At 38.0% G+C, this 15,878-nt stretch overlaps 1 protein-coding gene across 9 annotated transcripts in view; it reads left to right on the top strand.

The window, feature by feature from the left end:
* The window catches only part of CEP112 (centrosomal protein 112), a 386,512-nt gene that overhangs the window by 346,152 nt on the left and 24,482 nt on the right, over window positions 1-15,878 (top strand). For 8 of the 9 annotated variants that reach the window (XM_042453249.1, XM_042453245.1, XM_042453241.1 and 5 more), the window contains one exon: window positions 5,859-5,948. The exons of the other annotated variant lie outside the window; for it this stretch is intronic. In XM_042453249.1, coding sequence (XP_042309183.1) covers window positions 5,859-5,948 — 90 coding nt within the window. The remainder of the gene's footprint in view (window positions 1-5,858; window positions 5,949-15,878) is intronic. 9 annotated transcript variants of the gene reach the window in all.

The following is a 15,878-nucleotide window of genomic DNA, read 5'->3' as shown; positions in this document are numbered from 1 at the left end:
CATACCTTAAATATATAACTCTTATACCAGCAATTTAACTTTTGCTGAGGTATAACTGTAACACCATCAGCTTCACTCAGACACTCACTGCACTGCTTACTAGTTCCATTTCAAGTTGAGAAAAAGCTGACTCAATACAACTAAAGGAACAATCTGCTTCACTAAAGGATGGATGGGAATCTGTTGGCACAGGCAATTTTGCCTTGACTCCCTGTAGTTCTCACTGGTTGAGAAGCAAAAGAATCTGTAAAATAGAAAGAAGCTTGCCAGTCTATTTATTCATTAGTCTGTTTCTCTGAGTACTAGGGTTTGTCCACGCTTGTCTCCTTAGAAGAGTAAATCGAAATCCATATCCTGTATTTAGCCTATCTAACATAATTGATTGCGATACAATAGCCCAGACAACTATACATAAACGTGAGTGTGGTGTATGAAAAAAAATGACAGAAAAATATAGCATTTAACATTTTCCACTTCTCTGCTGGAAGAGTTTGCCAGGACCATGAGCTCTGGTTTACAGTTCTAAAAGGTTCTGCATGGAATACAATACTGGGGAGGTTTTGCATAGAACTGCTCTACTTGGAACTGTTGTGGTCTCAGAGGGAGAGAATAGGCAGGTACAGCTCTATCTTATTTTAGCCCAAGCAGTGGATGAAAGGCTCTTCAATCCAGCTGCAACTATTGTGGCCTCAGAGGAAGAGAAAAATAAGCAGTATCTGCAAGACTTAACCCTTTCCCCCACTGCCCCCCCCCTTTTCCTTATGTTTCATATCTTATTTAGATTGTAAGCCTGAAGGCAGGGAATGTCCAATTAATGATTTGTAAGCTAGCCTGGGATCTTTTCCGGTAGGGTGGGGTATAAATACTCTCAATAAATAAATAAAATAATTATACTTTGCAGATCACTTCATCCTTGGTGGGAAAATGGCCAAGTTGGTCATATTTCCATCGGGTCCCACCCACTTTTGTTTGGCTCTGTCATTGCCTTTTGTTGTTGTGTGCCTTCAAGTTGTTTCCAACTTATGGCAGCCCTAAGACAAACCCATCACAGGGTTTTCCTGGAAGGATTTGTTCACGAGGGGTTTGTCTTTGGCTTCCTCTGAGGCTGAGAAAGTGTGACTTGCCCAAAGTCATCTAGTGAGTTTCCATAGCTTAATAGGGAGTCAAAGCCTGATTTCCAGACAACTACACCATGCTGACTTGTCTATGAATAATTGGAGTAAGCCCCACCTGCAGAAATACCACTGAGACACCTGACAAAATGGAATTTGCATCTCAGGCTAAATAAATTAACATTCCCCTTCCCAATCTATGAGAAAGTTGTGTGGATGCTGGACTCTGGTCAGTGTCCTCTGTATATATTCATACAGTGGGAGGGAATAGAAAGCAACTCAATACATGTAGAATGATATGTCAAACATAACCGTGGTGCCAGAATCCTAACTACAAAATATTGTAGTTTGAAAGCCAGAGAAGGTGGAAGAAATGGAAAGAAGTTTATCCTTCATCTTGCTTCTTTCTTCCTGTATCCAGTAAAAAATATGACAGGTTTCCCCCCCCCCCCCCATAACTTCTTAATGCACTCATACTGCTACAGTACAGGTTATCTCATTTACATGTTTAAGTACTTTCCAAAGGATGGGACATCTGGGCAAGAAAGCAAAACATTGTACTTCCTTGTTCTTTGGCCAATACAAAGCACATCCAAGGTCAGGCTTGGCGTAGACTTTCAGCTGCAGACGTTTACATATGGTTTGAAAATGGACTTGGTTGAAATAAAACACTGCTTTTAAAGCAATTACACTTGTCAACTCCAAAGCTGAAAGAAGAGACGTAATATTTGTACCTCGTACAGTTTAACTTTTAGCTTTATTTGTCATTTGAAAATACATCAACTGCTTTTATAATGCCAAATGTCAGACTTATTATTTTAAAAACACAGAAGCCAGTGTTCTAAGGTTAATTGCATCTGTTCGTTTACCAGGAGTCCATAAGCCGTGGACTGGATGTTTTTAAGGTTAAGGCATGAAGCTTTGTTTCCATAAAACAAGGCCTAGTGTATTATTGAGCAGTTGAAATTAGTGCAGTGAGCTCTTTTGCTGAATCAGGACTTTTAAACCTTAAGCCCCCATTTAATTTTTTTAAGATGCTACATTGCACTCCAAGGAAAAGCTGTCAAGGCCTGCTTGTTACATTTTGAAGTGTGTCCTGCTTGAAGAGATAAGGACGTGCATACTAACTGCTACTGAAGCCATACAGGTTTTTTAATTGATCTTGCACTCAGACACAATAGTATTTCTTTCCTTATTCTTTGTTTCTTGAATTGCCTGAATATTTGACATGTCTTTAAGCTGCACTAAAGAGAGAGGGGCTGCATTCCAAGTGGACTTCATTAGTAAAATAGTTATGGATATGGAATCTCAGTTTCTGTAGCTCAATCATTCTGTAGCTCAATCATTTAGATTATTAGTAAAAATAATGTTTGTATGTTATGATTTCCCAGAACTTGACCAGAGAACTTAACCAGATGGCAAATAGTGCAGGTTTATATCTGAGTAAAAGTTAATGTAGATTCCAGATTAATTTACATCTTGCAGGTGTCTAGGGTGTGTCATTTCTGTTCAGTGCATATGGGGGGGGGGGGGATGACCTATAATGTTTTTGCCATTTCCACTTGACCAAAAGAAAAGGATACCACCCTGAATCCTGATTTCTGTCATATCTGTAATATCAAAACAAGCTAGGAATTTTCTGAAGAACATTGGATAATATCTTTAGTGGATCACTGCTGCAAAGCAGATGGTCCCTTCCAAAGGAGTCAGCAGTCCTTATCATGGCTCATCCCCAAAGGTATTATAACAGCACAGTTGATTTCATTGCTACTTTGTGACTTTAGTAGGCTCATATGTAGAAATTTACCCAAGCAGCTTTATTGCTTTTTCTGACAATTGGGGAAAACCTATGTCATTTCCTTTTGAGATCAAAATCAGGGTCATTATTAAGACTCCTGCCTGTTACACTGTTTATTGAAACCATATGTAGCATTTCACACCTTGCATCCATTCTGTTCAAAACCTTTGTTCACATGGAGATCTTTAACACAGACAATTGATACAGATCTAGTGATTTCCATTTCTTCCCAGATTGTAATGGGTGTGTATATTTTTGTCTCTATCAAAGTTTTGGTAGCTTCTGAGATAACAGGAAATTCAGTGCCTTTTCATTGAGATTTACTGAAATGTGGCAAAAATTGCAACTCTGTTTCTGGATTTATGTTGGAGAAGCAAATTTAGATCAGAAATACTTCTATGGGAAGAAGGTGCCCTGTGGATCAGCTTAATCCTTGCTGCAAATAAACCTTTACATTTTCCTGCTTAATCCTCAGTTGGCTCTTCAAAACGTGAACTCCAGTTTGTAGACTGGATATAGTTTTTACACTATAGAGGCTGGATTATTCAAGATGAAACAGCAGATGTGTCCTGACCATTGCTTGTAGAATCCTGATTGTTGAAGGGGTGACCCATGAGTGCGTAGTGTTCCAGAAGCTGAACATGGTGGGATATCACAATTTTATCTATTTTCCTTATCCCTTTCCCTGTAATATTTGGGGGGGGGGTTCATTTAAATAAATGGGAGTCATAGCAGAAAAGGGTTAATGCAGAGATAACTAACTTGTCACTCCAAAAATTAAGGGAAATGAAGTTCTTCAGTAAACTATGTATACATTGGAAATGGGTTATTACCAATGCAGAAGTTAAATCAAAGATGTTTTAGTTTGGAAACTAGTATTATTTTCTCAGCAGTATTTTTAATATTATTAACACCAAGTCTATGCATGAGAGTTCTTGTCTGATCTGAATAATTCACTGTGCAAATTGAAATCAGAATATACATAAAAGTATCTCTGTGCAGATGTTTCCATTGACACTTGCCACAGCTTCTACACTGAATGCTACTTTTGATGCACATTTTATGCACGTCTATTAATCAGGCTTACAAGCTTCACAAAAGAAATAGAGTCATTCCATTAACCATAAATTCAAAAATTCTGCTGATCACGCCTCCTGCTTCAAAGCAGAACAATCTGCACACTTGCTCACTGAAGATTAATCTGTATAATCTAGATGCACTACTGAAAAACAACCAAGATGCTCTATTCTTGTATGTCATAATTTGGAAAAAGTTGGAAATGACGTTTCACTATGACTCTCCATTATACAGTGACCCTTGTCCTTCTTATCAGTGAACTAGGCATCCATAAGCTTCACCAGATTCATGTTCAGCAGTTGTTTAGATTTCAAACCTAAAACAGTCCTGCTGCCATAGACATATGAAGTTTTCTTTTTAAACTGTCACATGATATTAGGGATGGAAGTTGTAAACCTCATTCTTTGCCTAGTCATTTCTGACTGTCTTAACTAAGAATGTCCAACCTTTCTCTCAAAAAGACAAAAAAAAAATCCATCTTTTCTCTAAAGGGTGACTAGATGCTAGTAAAGTTAGTTATGCTTATGCCCACTGAAGTGAGTGAGACATGTTCAGATTTTACATAAGTATGGTGCTGAAACCCTTTTCCCTCTGCACAATTTAACAATAATATGCCTGGAGATGAAAGGACAATAGAATATACAACAGACCTTTCTTTGTTATTATCCAGGCCTGTCATCCTTTAGCAATAAATGTTAGTATGTTGCAACATATTTTATGGTGAAGTTCCATTATGAGACACTGTGTGTATGTATGGACCTAGGAAGATCTGAAGCTCTCTCCATGTTGATAAAAGCTTTTGGCATCAGAACATGTTAAAGCTTTACAGCCTTAATAGTATTAAGCTAACTCTTGGCATCACTTCAAACCAATTATGCAAGATCTATCCCTAGTACTTCTCTTATCTTATCTGAATAGCCATTTTATCCTGTAAATGATTTAAGGCTACACTATTCCGTTATTGTCTAAAAGAGATAGAAGGGGGTTCTTTCTTGAATTAGTGTGCTGCAAGTTCTTTCAGTTGCTTTGCATTGGCTTGAATGTTTAACATGTTGAGCAAGAAGGGATAGAGTGCCATAAGCTCTGAAATGAATCATGTCCGAGATCCTAGTGGATCTCAGAATCTCTTATGTAGAGGCTCATTTCCCGCTTACACCTAAAAATGTGTCCTTTTAACACATAAGCTGCCTTACTCCAAGTGCAATCATTGATGCATCTAGATAAATCCTGTGTACAATGGCTGGCAGGAGCTTACCAGGCTTTCAAACAATACTTTTCTTGTCCTACCTAGAGATGCTGAAGATTAAACCTGGGATTTTGTTACACAGAATTATCTTCCATCAGATGCCCTCTCTCCTTTTGTTTCTGAGTGATTTGCTCAGAGCTGGACAGGGATGTGAGTGCAACCACCTCTGAGGAACAACCACTGGATGAAGACTATTTGAATGGAAAACTAGATGCAACCAAGAAAACTTTCAGCATACTTGATCAATGTTGTTTACCTCCTAGCTCCTCTCAGCAGATAAAGAGGAACAGCCCACAGCAGAAAATCCTATAGAGATGCAATGAGGAGCCCTGTCTGTGAGCTCACAGGAACTTGTAATGATTTTTTTCTTGTGACCTATCAGCAAAACACTGTGCCATCTTTTAGCTTGTTATAATTGCTACTGGCATGGCTGTAGAAAGGAATTTCAGTGAGAGAAGGATGAGTGGAGGTGGTTCTTGTTGCAAATTCTTGGATATGGTTGGCAACTGTCATGGAATAATTTAGACGTTCTATGGATATTGTCACCAAATGTTACATTTATCAAAAAAAATTCCTTCCTATCTTGAGAGTATTCACATCTGTTTTGTTTTGAAATTTGTTTCAGGACTTGCAAGATGAGATTGAGAACTATAGCAGTCAGGTTCGCTCTGCAGAAAAGAAATTGCAACATAAAGATCTGGAGACACAGGAACAGGTATAATGTCCTTGTTGGATAAATATCTGCACTGAGCCAGTGACTCTCTCTCTATATATATATATATAGATAGATAGATAGATAGAGAGAGAGAGAGAGAGAGAGAGAGAGATCTCAGTACTCACATACACACTAGAAGAAAACTTGAAGTTAGGGACATTACCTTTTTGAATGACCAGAACCATCTAATCAGCATGCTTTATTTACATTTTTGTTACCAAAGCCAATATTTTTAATTATTGAATATTACCTCAGCTGTCTGTAACCTGAGGAAAAGGTTGTTTTAAATCTTTCTACCCCCTGTTCTAGGTTGTTAAATTACTGTAAGCATATTTATTTGTAAGTTGCAATATGATTTACATTATATTTTCAGATGATTAATTTAAAAACTTTCAAAAAAGCTATACATGCAATGAACATTTTGTATTTGACTTATATTCTTATTTTCTTCTGCTGTGTAACTAAAAAGAATGAACCATAATTTGTTCAGATATAGGACTACACAATTTACACAAATGAATGCACTTGAGATTTGCCCTCAAAAGCTCTGCTCTCCTTCATACATGGTCTTAGAAACTTAAGGTTTCTGTCTGCAGTTTTGAATAAGCCATTTCCTCATTAAATCTGAATGCAGGAAATAGGATTTGTCCTCACTACGGTTAGTTCCTACACACCATGCTGTTAAATCTCAGCTTGATTGAACTAACTGTGGTTTGAATAAATCTTTCTGGTCTATTGCTTTCCAAACTACTTTTACAGGTCTTTAATTCATCAATATGGAAAGTTTTGAATGAGTTAATCAAGTGTTTGTCCAAGTATCCCGTTGCAGTGATACTGACTTCTCATTAAGTCCCTTGAAGCCAGTAGTTGGGGACAGCAAACATCTAACAGAATTTGGTACAGTATTTTCCAAGCCTCGAAAGACCAAGTCATTTAAAAGCGAGTCATTGAAAAGTGGGGTCTTTATGTTTTTCATTGTGATCGCTTAATCTTGAGCCACCTCTCAAAAGAACGTAATGGTGGATGGCTGCCTTAAAATTACAACTTCTTTTCTCTGTTGATCCTTAACCAAGCTGGCTACAAAAATGCTAAATCAGAGACAGCAATAGTACTAGCCAGTTCCAAATCATCTGCTTAAGAGGGCATGATCATAAAGGCCCTTCTTGAGACTTCCCTCTCCTTATACCAGATATTACTGTCTCAATACCATATTTACAGAGGTTCAAAGTTTGCCTTGGCACAGTTACAAAGGGCAGTTTTCCTGGGTTTTTACTAGTCTCCTTCAAGAGGGGGGAAAGTCCAGGTTTAAATGGCTGCTGTTTTTCATTAAAAGGAAAAGTCTTTTGTTTTGATTCTATAACAACAAACAAATGAACAAGACATGAAAAAAATTGTTGTGTTTCTAATTAAAAACACAAGGCTGTTTCTCATTATTTCTAGCTGGGTGGTATCTTGGTTCTCCGATTTGTCTTGTTTTTAGATTAGACACATCTCTAACTTTGTGCTCTTGTCTGACGAATTCACTAGAGGGCAAACTACACATTACACTGCAGCCATGTGTGATAAAGACTTGCTGCCTCCTTCTCTTACCAAATAGGTTCAGAACCTTAGTGGGGAGTGTAATGTCTTGTTATGGGAGTGGAACATTAAGGAAGAAAGAGGGGGAAGGAAAGAGTAAAGTATTGGTTTTCTACCAGTCTTTTATGTGAAGCAAAAGACTGCGAACTGTCCCGGCTGTGAACACTTTATAAGAGAGAACAAGCCAAAAGGCCATTGTTACACAAGGTGTATTTGTAGTTCAATGTGTAGTTTGCCCCCAGACAAATAAAGCTTTGCTTAACACTTGGCCTTAACTCCTTACAGAACATAGCTTCTACCACAGAGAGTATGTGTGGCATGTGTGAGAGAGGGAAACCAAAGAAATGTTTTAAAGCTGTTGTTAAATATAGAAGATGACAGGTTAAAAAAATAGCATTGCAAAGCATTATTACAAGTCCAAACTATCACTTCTCAACTGCATCAAATAAGTACTTTGATTTTTGAATTAGATCATTCACAGAAATATGCAGGAGTTTTTAGTAGCTATGAGAAACTTGCATTTCAAACTTCACTTAGAATGTTGGTGATAATATGGTGCCCATAAACCTTTTATATTATTTTTTTTAAAAAAATACTCTTCTAATTATTGTATAAACTTTAATCCTGTGGAATTAGAAAGAGTGTAGAATTTGGGCCCATAAGAACATAGGAACCTGTTCTCTACCATTCAGCAATTGCTTCATCTATCTGAGTACTGTATAATGTGGCTTAAATCCTGGTGTTAGTCTTGGCCCTGGTCCATTAAATCAGTGGAATTTACCTACGTGTTGACTTACCATTCACCAGTTGATTGAATGGGTCTGCTAACCAGTAAGATGTCAGCAAACAACTAACAGCAAGTTTCTGGGTTTTTATATGAGACACATTCCCAACCCTTCTGGGAGAAGCTACATATTGACTAAAAACATGTACTCTGACCGGAATGGTAAAGGACACTTGGAAATTACTTCCTCAAGAGTGACTGCATGTGTGCCTTGAAGCAGCAACTCCTGGAGACTCCATACACCTTGGGTCATTGGGCCCTGCATTGCTCTTGATACTCACCAGTATTTGTTCATGAAAGCAAATTGTAATAGAGAATCCTTTGTGCTAAAGAGGGTAGGCATATATAAGTCTCATCAGTACAGTGTAGTAGTACAATGATGTCAGATAAGGCACAGTATTACATCCTGTTGGTTTATTATCTCATAAGTAGCTAAATCATTTACTTAGCAATAGCCAGTAGTTTCCAGCAAGAAATATTCAGGTCAAAAGTTTAATAAAGGAGCCCTGGTGGCGGAGTGATTAAATGTCTGTACTGCAGCCACTCACTCAAAACCATAAGGCTGTGAGTTCAATACCAGCGAAAGGGCTCAAGCTTGACTCAGGCTTGCATCCTTCCGAGGTTGCTAAAATGAGTACCCAGATTGTTGGGAGCAATTAGCTTACAATTGTAAACCACTTAGACACTGTTAGTTCAGTATGAAGCGGTATATAAATGAAGCTGTTTGTTTTAATAAAACAATGGGGAGTAAACAGTCCCACATCACTGAAACTGGAAGTAGCTGATCTGACATAGATGTAACTTGGGAACAGATACAATTGGTTGACTGCACTTTTAAGCTGTCCAGTAACCAGAGTTCTTTGGAAGAGGTACAATGGCTAAAACTGAATAAAAACAGCATATAATAAAACAAAAAATGAACCAGCAGCACATAAAAACACAATAAAATATAAGAGTGATAATGTGTAAAAGCACTTAAACTGCTCATTTAATTTAAACTTTAATTTAAAAGCCTGAGATATTTTCTTTCAAGCCTTTGCCTGTTACTGACAAGAACCAAGCAGCAGGTGAGCTTCAGTGGCACATGCCATCACTGAAAAAGCCCCCTCCATTATAGCCAATTACCTTGCCTCTTTTGCTAGGGCAATTGCAGAAGTGCCTCAGAGTCCTCAATGTCTGGGGCATGGGGTCACTAGGGAGCAGTTACTTCATCCAGATAAACTGATATAAAGTTGTTTAGGGATTTAAAGATTAAAATCCCATTTAAAACTTGATCTAGATACAGAATAATAGCAGTCATATTGATCAGTTACAGTTAGCAGTCTAGGTGCCTCATTTTGAACTAACCAGATAATTTTCAAAAACTGCCCAAATAACTAAGAGGCTGGTTACCATTGTATGGATAATGGTTGCAAGGCTGTATCTGATCTGGCAGGATTGTCATGCTAAGCTGATAAAAGGCATGTTTTTTAGTTTTTAGTTAGTTTTTAGTTTAGTTATGCTCCACATAACTAAGAGGTTGGTTATCACTGTATGAATAATCGTTGCAAGGCTGTATCTGCTCTGGCAGGATTGTCAAGCAAAACCGATAAAAGTTATGCTGAATCCCTGAGGCCATCTATCTTTTAGTGACAATTTGGAATTAAACAGCACCCCCAAACTGTGAACATGGTCCTTCAGGACAGAGAAGGGTAATTTGACACCCTCAAGTCATTGTCCAGATATTAATCCTAACCCAAAAGATAAATAAAGGGATATTCCTGCACAAGTCACACAATAGGTAATTAAGGCATTTTCTGCTCTCCAAATCTGATTGAAATAGAGATAGAAAATCAATTTCCTGAAGGACAGCCAGGAGATGGTCAGCAATCAAAAACAGTCAAAAACAGCCTCAGCAAGAATATACACATTAGCCAAGATTAGTTACGCCTTTAAATTGCTGAAGACTTTTAATCTAGAACAGGGATTGACATCTGTGACCCTCCAATTCTTGTTTTCTGTGAAGATGAGGCCTAGTGGAAGTTGCATTCCAGCAGGATGTGGAGGGCCACCATCTCCTACTCCTGCTCTAGAAGCCAAGACTGAAAGAGTCTTAAAAGAAGAATTGATCCCATACAAAAAATCAATTACTTATGATTTGTGAATGTTTTTGAGAGAATAAAAGTAAATTCTTGTATAGTTTTCAAAGTCTTTAATATCCCTTTTGAAGTAAATGAAAACACCAGAAAAGAAAAACTTGTATATGGTAGTAATAGTGAAATCCATTTTAAAAAATAGCTGTTCCATTTCAATCCAAAGTATAAAATGAAAACAGAAGTGATAGTTGCTAGAGAACTATGATTCAATGGCACATTGAGTTCGCCAATTGAATGTTTATTATTCCAACTTGCTCAAGTTGATTTTTTTTATGACCATTGGATGTTTACAATGTTCAGCCTAACTTTTGTGTCTGCGCCAGTTAAATAAATTTGTTCTAAGACAAACTATGATGCATCATTTGAAAATTTTGGTACTAATCATAGGGAACATTTGACATTTCTTAAGACAACATAATTTGGTGCTGCTTTGGGATAAAATGCATCATCAGAACTGTAATGCATACACTAGCTGTCACTCTTACAATTTAGATTGTGGGTTCTTAACCTGTGGCTCATATACCCCTATAAGGTCTCTGGATGGACTTCATAGGATCTGTGAAAAAATAATTTATTTTTCCCTTTCAGTTTGCTTCCTGTTACTTTGACAGTGACATTAAGTTCATCTGAGGAGGTGTATGCATCTAGAGAAATTCTAAAAAGGGTCCTTAACCCCAGAGAGGTTAAGAACCACTGCTTTTAGATACCAGATATAGAATTCAGCAAAATATTTTCATTTGAATACCGAGGGGTACTGCATTGGCTCCACCACATTCTCCTGATTTTCCTGTCCCACTGCACTGCTCTGTGTACCATCACATCCCATTCAAGACATCCCTTGATCATAAGGAAGAATGGAGAGGAGCACATGAAACCATAATGAGTGTATGGAGTTGTTCTGATCTAACCCACTATCTTGAACCTGTTGGTTGATATGTCAGCAATCAAATAACAGCTGATTAAACCCTTGGAAAATGAAATTGTTACTGTCCAAAGAAAGATTGTTTATCATAGGTATCATTAATTCATTAGTGGGCACCATTTATTGTTTACAGTTAGAACTTCTGAACTCCTTACGATTATAATATATTTCCAGCCTAAAATATGATTAGATCTAATTATCCTAGATAAAGAACAGCAAACAAATGACACACAGGCATGACACATTTTCAACATCTGTTATCCACAATTATCCAAGAGTGGAAAAGTTTAGCAACTTTTAGATTCAGTATCTCATGGTACCACCTTGAGCAGTAATGACTTCAAGTAAGCATTCCATGTAACTCTTCAGTAAATTTCTAATAACAGATTTTTAAAAATTTTGGTCCATTCTTCATTATAGAAGCTTAAATTCAATGATATTTGAGGGCTTTCTTACATGAATTTGATCCTAGGCAGGCCTCCAGGGTCCACTCAGCTCTCTATCCCTTTGTAAGTTGGTAAAATGAATACCCAGCTTGTTGGGGGCTATTGGCTTATACATTGTAAACCACTTAGAGAGTGTTAGTTCACTGATGAGCAAAATAGACATGTACTTGCTATTGCTTTAACAACTCACTGCAGTTCCTGTCACTACATTTTGTTGCAGGACTTTCTAAAGCATGGAAGTTCATCTTCTGAAGCCATTCATTGGTGGATTTGTGTAGGATTATTGTTGTGGTCCATGGCCCTAGTACAGCTTCAGCAATCAGAAGGATAGTCTGACATTCTCCTCTAGAATCTTCTGATACACTACAGAATTCATGGTTATGGTGCATTAGTTTGTTCTTGGAGAGACTACTGGACACAGTGCCTTCGGTCTTGAACTTTCTCCATTGTTGGTTTTCTGCCTGACAGTGAATTGCTTAGAAATGCTTTTGCAACCTTTCCTAATGTTTCCATCAGTAGCAATAATTGTTTTTCTGGGGCCCTCAAGATGTCTTTGGATGATAGCATAATGTGTTTTCATACAACCATGTGGTGTAGGGTGTGCTGCCAAACACTTATTGCAAACCTACCTAATTACTTAAGTATGTGTTTCTGACTATTTCTTTCCAGTGAGCTGATGCAAACTGGGGGTTACTTACTTTTGCACTCTTATGTATTCAGTGTTTGTCTAATTTACATATTATCCTTTTTTCTCGACTCACAGATTCAATCAATGGCATAGTAGAGACCGTCAGGGAAACGCCGGCCCTTTGTACTGCACAGCTGCTCCACAGCACCCAAACCACACGGTGCAACTGTGCAGTAAAAAAGAAGCCATCTAGAGCAACACGCCCTTTACAACGACACTTCCTGTTGGAGACGTGTGGGTGCTCAGATGCCCACATGTCATTGCATACAGCCCCTGTGTGGGTGGTGCTGCTCAAAAATGGCACCACCCACACATAGTAGGGCTCGGGAGTGTGTGGTTGGTGTGCACTCCCAAGCCCTACTATCACCGTCAGGATGTCACATCCTGGCGGTCTGTATCGGCCCATCATAAACATCACTGTCATTGGATTACCCCAAAAGATCTCTGGGTGAGGGGTTCACTCTGTGCCTATGAGAGAGAGCTTCCCTGCCATGGGAGGGGCCAGTCCTGGAAACTCAGTCCCTAAGAGTTCTTCTCCCTTTCTTTACATGAAAATCTGTGTACATATTAGTGACTGAGGATGACAGTGCTGGTTTCAAACATGCAGAAACATTTAAATTAATTAAAATTCATGTGTTATAAATACCCTCAGTATAAGCATTCAGGATGCAGCTTTTCATAGTACAAAATAGATGAAGTCAGGAAATGAAGTATATATCTGCATGGTTGGCATTTCACTTGATTGTTCTCATAGCTGGTAAGCCTTGATTACCAGAGGATAAGGATAAGCAATAAGGTTGGCAATTGCCTTCATGCTTTTTTAAAGAGATTCCCAGAAGCAAGTATGAACTAGTTAATTTGGATATAGAGTTCTAGATTTAGATAGATCTTGTCCAAAATCTCTTATAAATTCCTAGAGGGAGGTAGTGATGGTGGCAAAAACAAGTGAACACCAGTTCTGTTCTTTTGGAAGAGAAAATTAGTTTCATGAGTGTGTTCTTCCTTTATTTGATTACATATCATCATCATCATCATCATCATCATCATCATCATCATCATCATCATCTTATATCCCACCTTTCTCCCAATACAGGGACTCATAGATTGTAAATCCTCTGAATCTGGCCCTTGACTCTCTTATGGTTCAGAACAGTGAGGGTACTAAATAAATATTAAAAAGTAATGACTCTCTATTTCACATTTCTACTTTGACATTGCCTAATATAATACACATTACTCAAGCATTAATCACACATTAAATTAAAAGATGTGCAAGCCAAACAATAGCTTATCATCACTTGCATTGCTTGTACTATTTTGTGTCCTTTTTTCCAAATCTGTATCTTTGTAATGGGGATGTTAGCTTCTTTATGGTGGTTGTGAATTATTTCTTTCAAAGCTGTTCTGCTGTCGCGCACGGCACTAGGATAATATGCAGAATCTTGCAGCGCTTCAACAGAGGCTGGAAACGCTCCTGTCACCTCCTTCAACAAGGAGCTCTCAGTATGCTGCATACTGAAAGAGCAGTGATACATTGATGACCTTTGATTCATACAAGACCTTTATTTAAAATTAGCTTTTTGGCTCTAGGTATGCAGAAAATGTGTTATACGGGATCCTGAAAAGGGGACCTTTTTGTAGCTGTTACCTTCCTTTCTTAAAGGAATGGCATTGTGACCTCAGTTACAGTGGAAGTTCTAGGTACATTGTCACCTCTACCTTGAAGTTTTGCCAATAACATTGGACAGGCAAGAGGAAACCTCTTTCAATCTGGACAACATGGGATAGGGTCTTAGATATAGTTGATAACTACTACATAACATTCACAGTTGTCAAGAAGAATATGATTGTGATTGAACCATAATTAGTTACAGTGTGCTTTCTTTTCGGTAGGTTGAGTTACAAAGAGAGGCCTGGAATAATGGGATCATGCTCTAGCTCTGTAGAAATGCTGTTCAATAATATTATTCTGTTGTGCCAAAACTTTGTAAAATCATTATCAAGTTAAATAATATTAAACTTAGTATTTTTCTGGCATATTTCAAGTGATGAAAGTTATTGGTGCGTGTTATCTCAGTAATCCATAGAACACCACAGTTAAGGTCAGCTGTTACTAATAGCTCTACCTTTGTTGACAGAGGTGAAGGGATGAAGCTTAATGGAGTGGTTTGTACCAATATTTGTATATATAGATGAGTGAGTTTGTATGCATGTTTGATGTCACAGTATAAAACAGGTGCTCCTAACACAACCATGGAATACAAAGTGTTAGTGAAATGAGGGCTATGATAATTAGAACTTTGCAGTTACAGGGCTCCCCCGGGTTACGAAATTAATTCGTTCCGCGGCGCCATTCGTAACCCGAAAAGCATTCGCAAGCCGAAGCCCCATAGGCGCTAATAGCGAAAGCCGCGATTTGGTGCGAAAAAGCGCCGAAAAGCACCAAAAATTTTTTCGTAACCCGAAATAACCTTCGTAACCCGGAACAGTTTTTTTTAATGGATTTTTTTCGTAACCCGGAAATTTCGTAACGCGGCGCATTCGTATCCCGGGGTACCAGTGTATTTTCAGCAAGTGAAAAGATAACAAAGTGGAGGGTGTTTTTGGAAGCAGCAGAAGAATGTTAGGAAAGTCAAGAGACAGTAGTTACAAAGAAGTTAACATTGAAATTTAACCTTGGTAATCAAGTACTTTCTCAGAAAGGTACAAAGGTGAGCACGTAGCTGCCAGAACAAGAACAGATAGTTGAAATGATTTGAGCAGCTGGGAAGAGGAAGTGGAAAGCAGGATAAGAGAGATAGAAAAGGCAGGTAAACAAAGTTGAAAGGTCCTAAGTAAACTTGGTTTAATGGAAGAGAGTGAGTTTTTGATAAGAATATGAAATGGTTGTACCAGTGTTCCAGCATGTTCTGCAACTTCAGGTAGATTATATTTTCCCCATTGGGGAAGAGCAAATTGAAGAGAGAGATTATCTTTTTATGCAGTGTAGTAAATAGTCCTGTAGCACTGAGATGGTAAAGAAAAAAAATGAAAGAACTGGTTCCTTTCAGAGAATAGAATTGCTTGTCAATAGTTTAGGTTTGGAGCTTTCAAGGTTGTGCCATTCCATGAGGAGAAAATTAGATGTGTGAGACAGAGAAATGCAAAGTTGGGGATTCTAGATGAGAAGAGTGAAAAGCAGTAAGCTCATGATTCACAAGTATGTAATATAGTGGTCCACTCAACCCGTGATGACTTGCTCATCCTGCAGGTGAGAAAAAAATACTTTTTGGATGACAACATCCACAGTTAGAGTATTCACTCGGAGTTATAGTCCAAAATGGGCATTTCTCTTTATCTCGCATACAAATCTTTATTTAATTAATAGAGGAAACAAA

This window comes from Sceloporus undulatus, chromosome 2 (genome assembly GCF_019175285.1).
Source record: "Sceloporus undulatus isolate JIND9_A2432 ecotype Alabama chromosome 2, SceUnd_v1.1, whole genome shotgun sequence".
In the NCBI taxonomy this organism is placed as follows: Eukaryota; Metazoa; Chordata; class Lepidosauria; order Squamata; family Phrynosomatidae; genus Sceloporus; species Sceloporus undulatus.
Note: the sequence above shows the minus strand (reverse complement) of the source record. Positions and strands in the feature narration are given on the sequence as shown.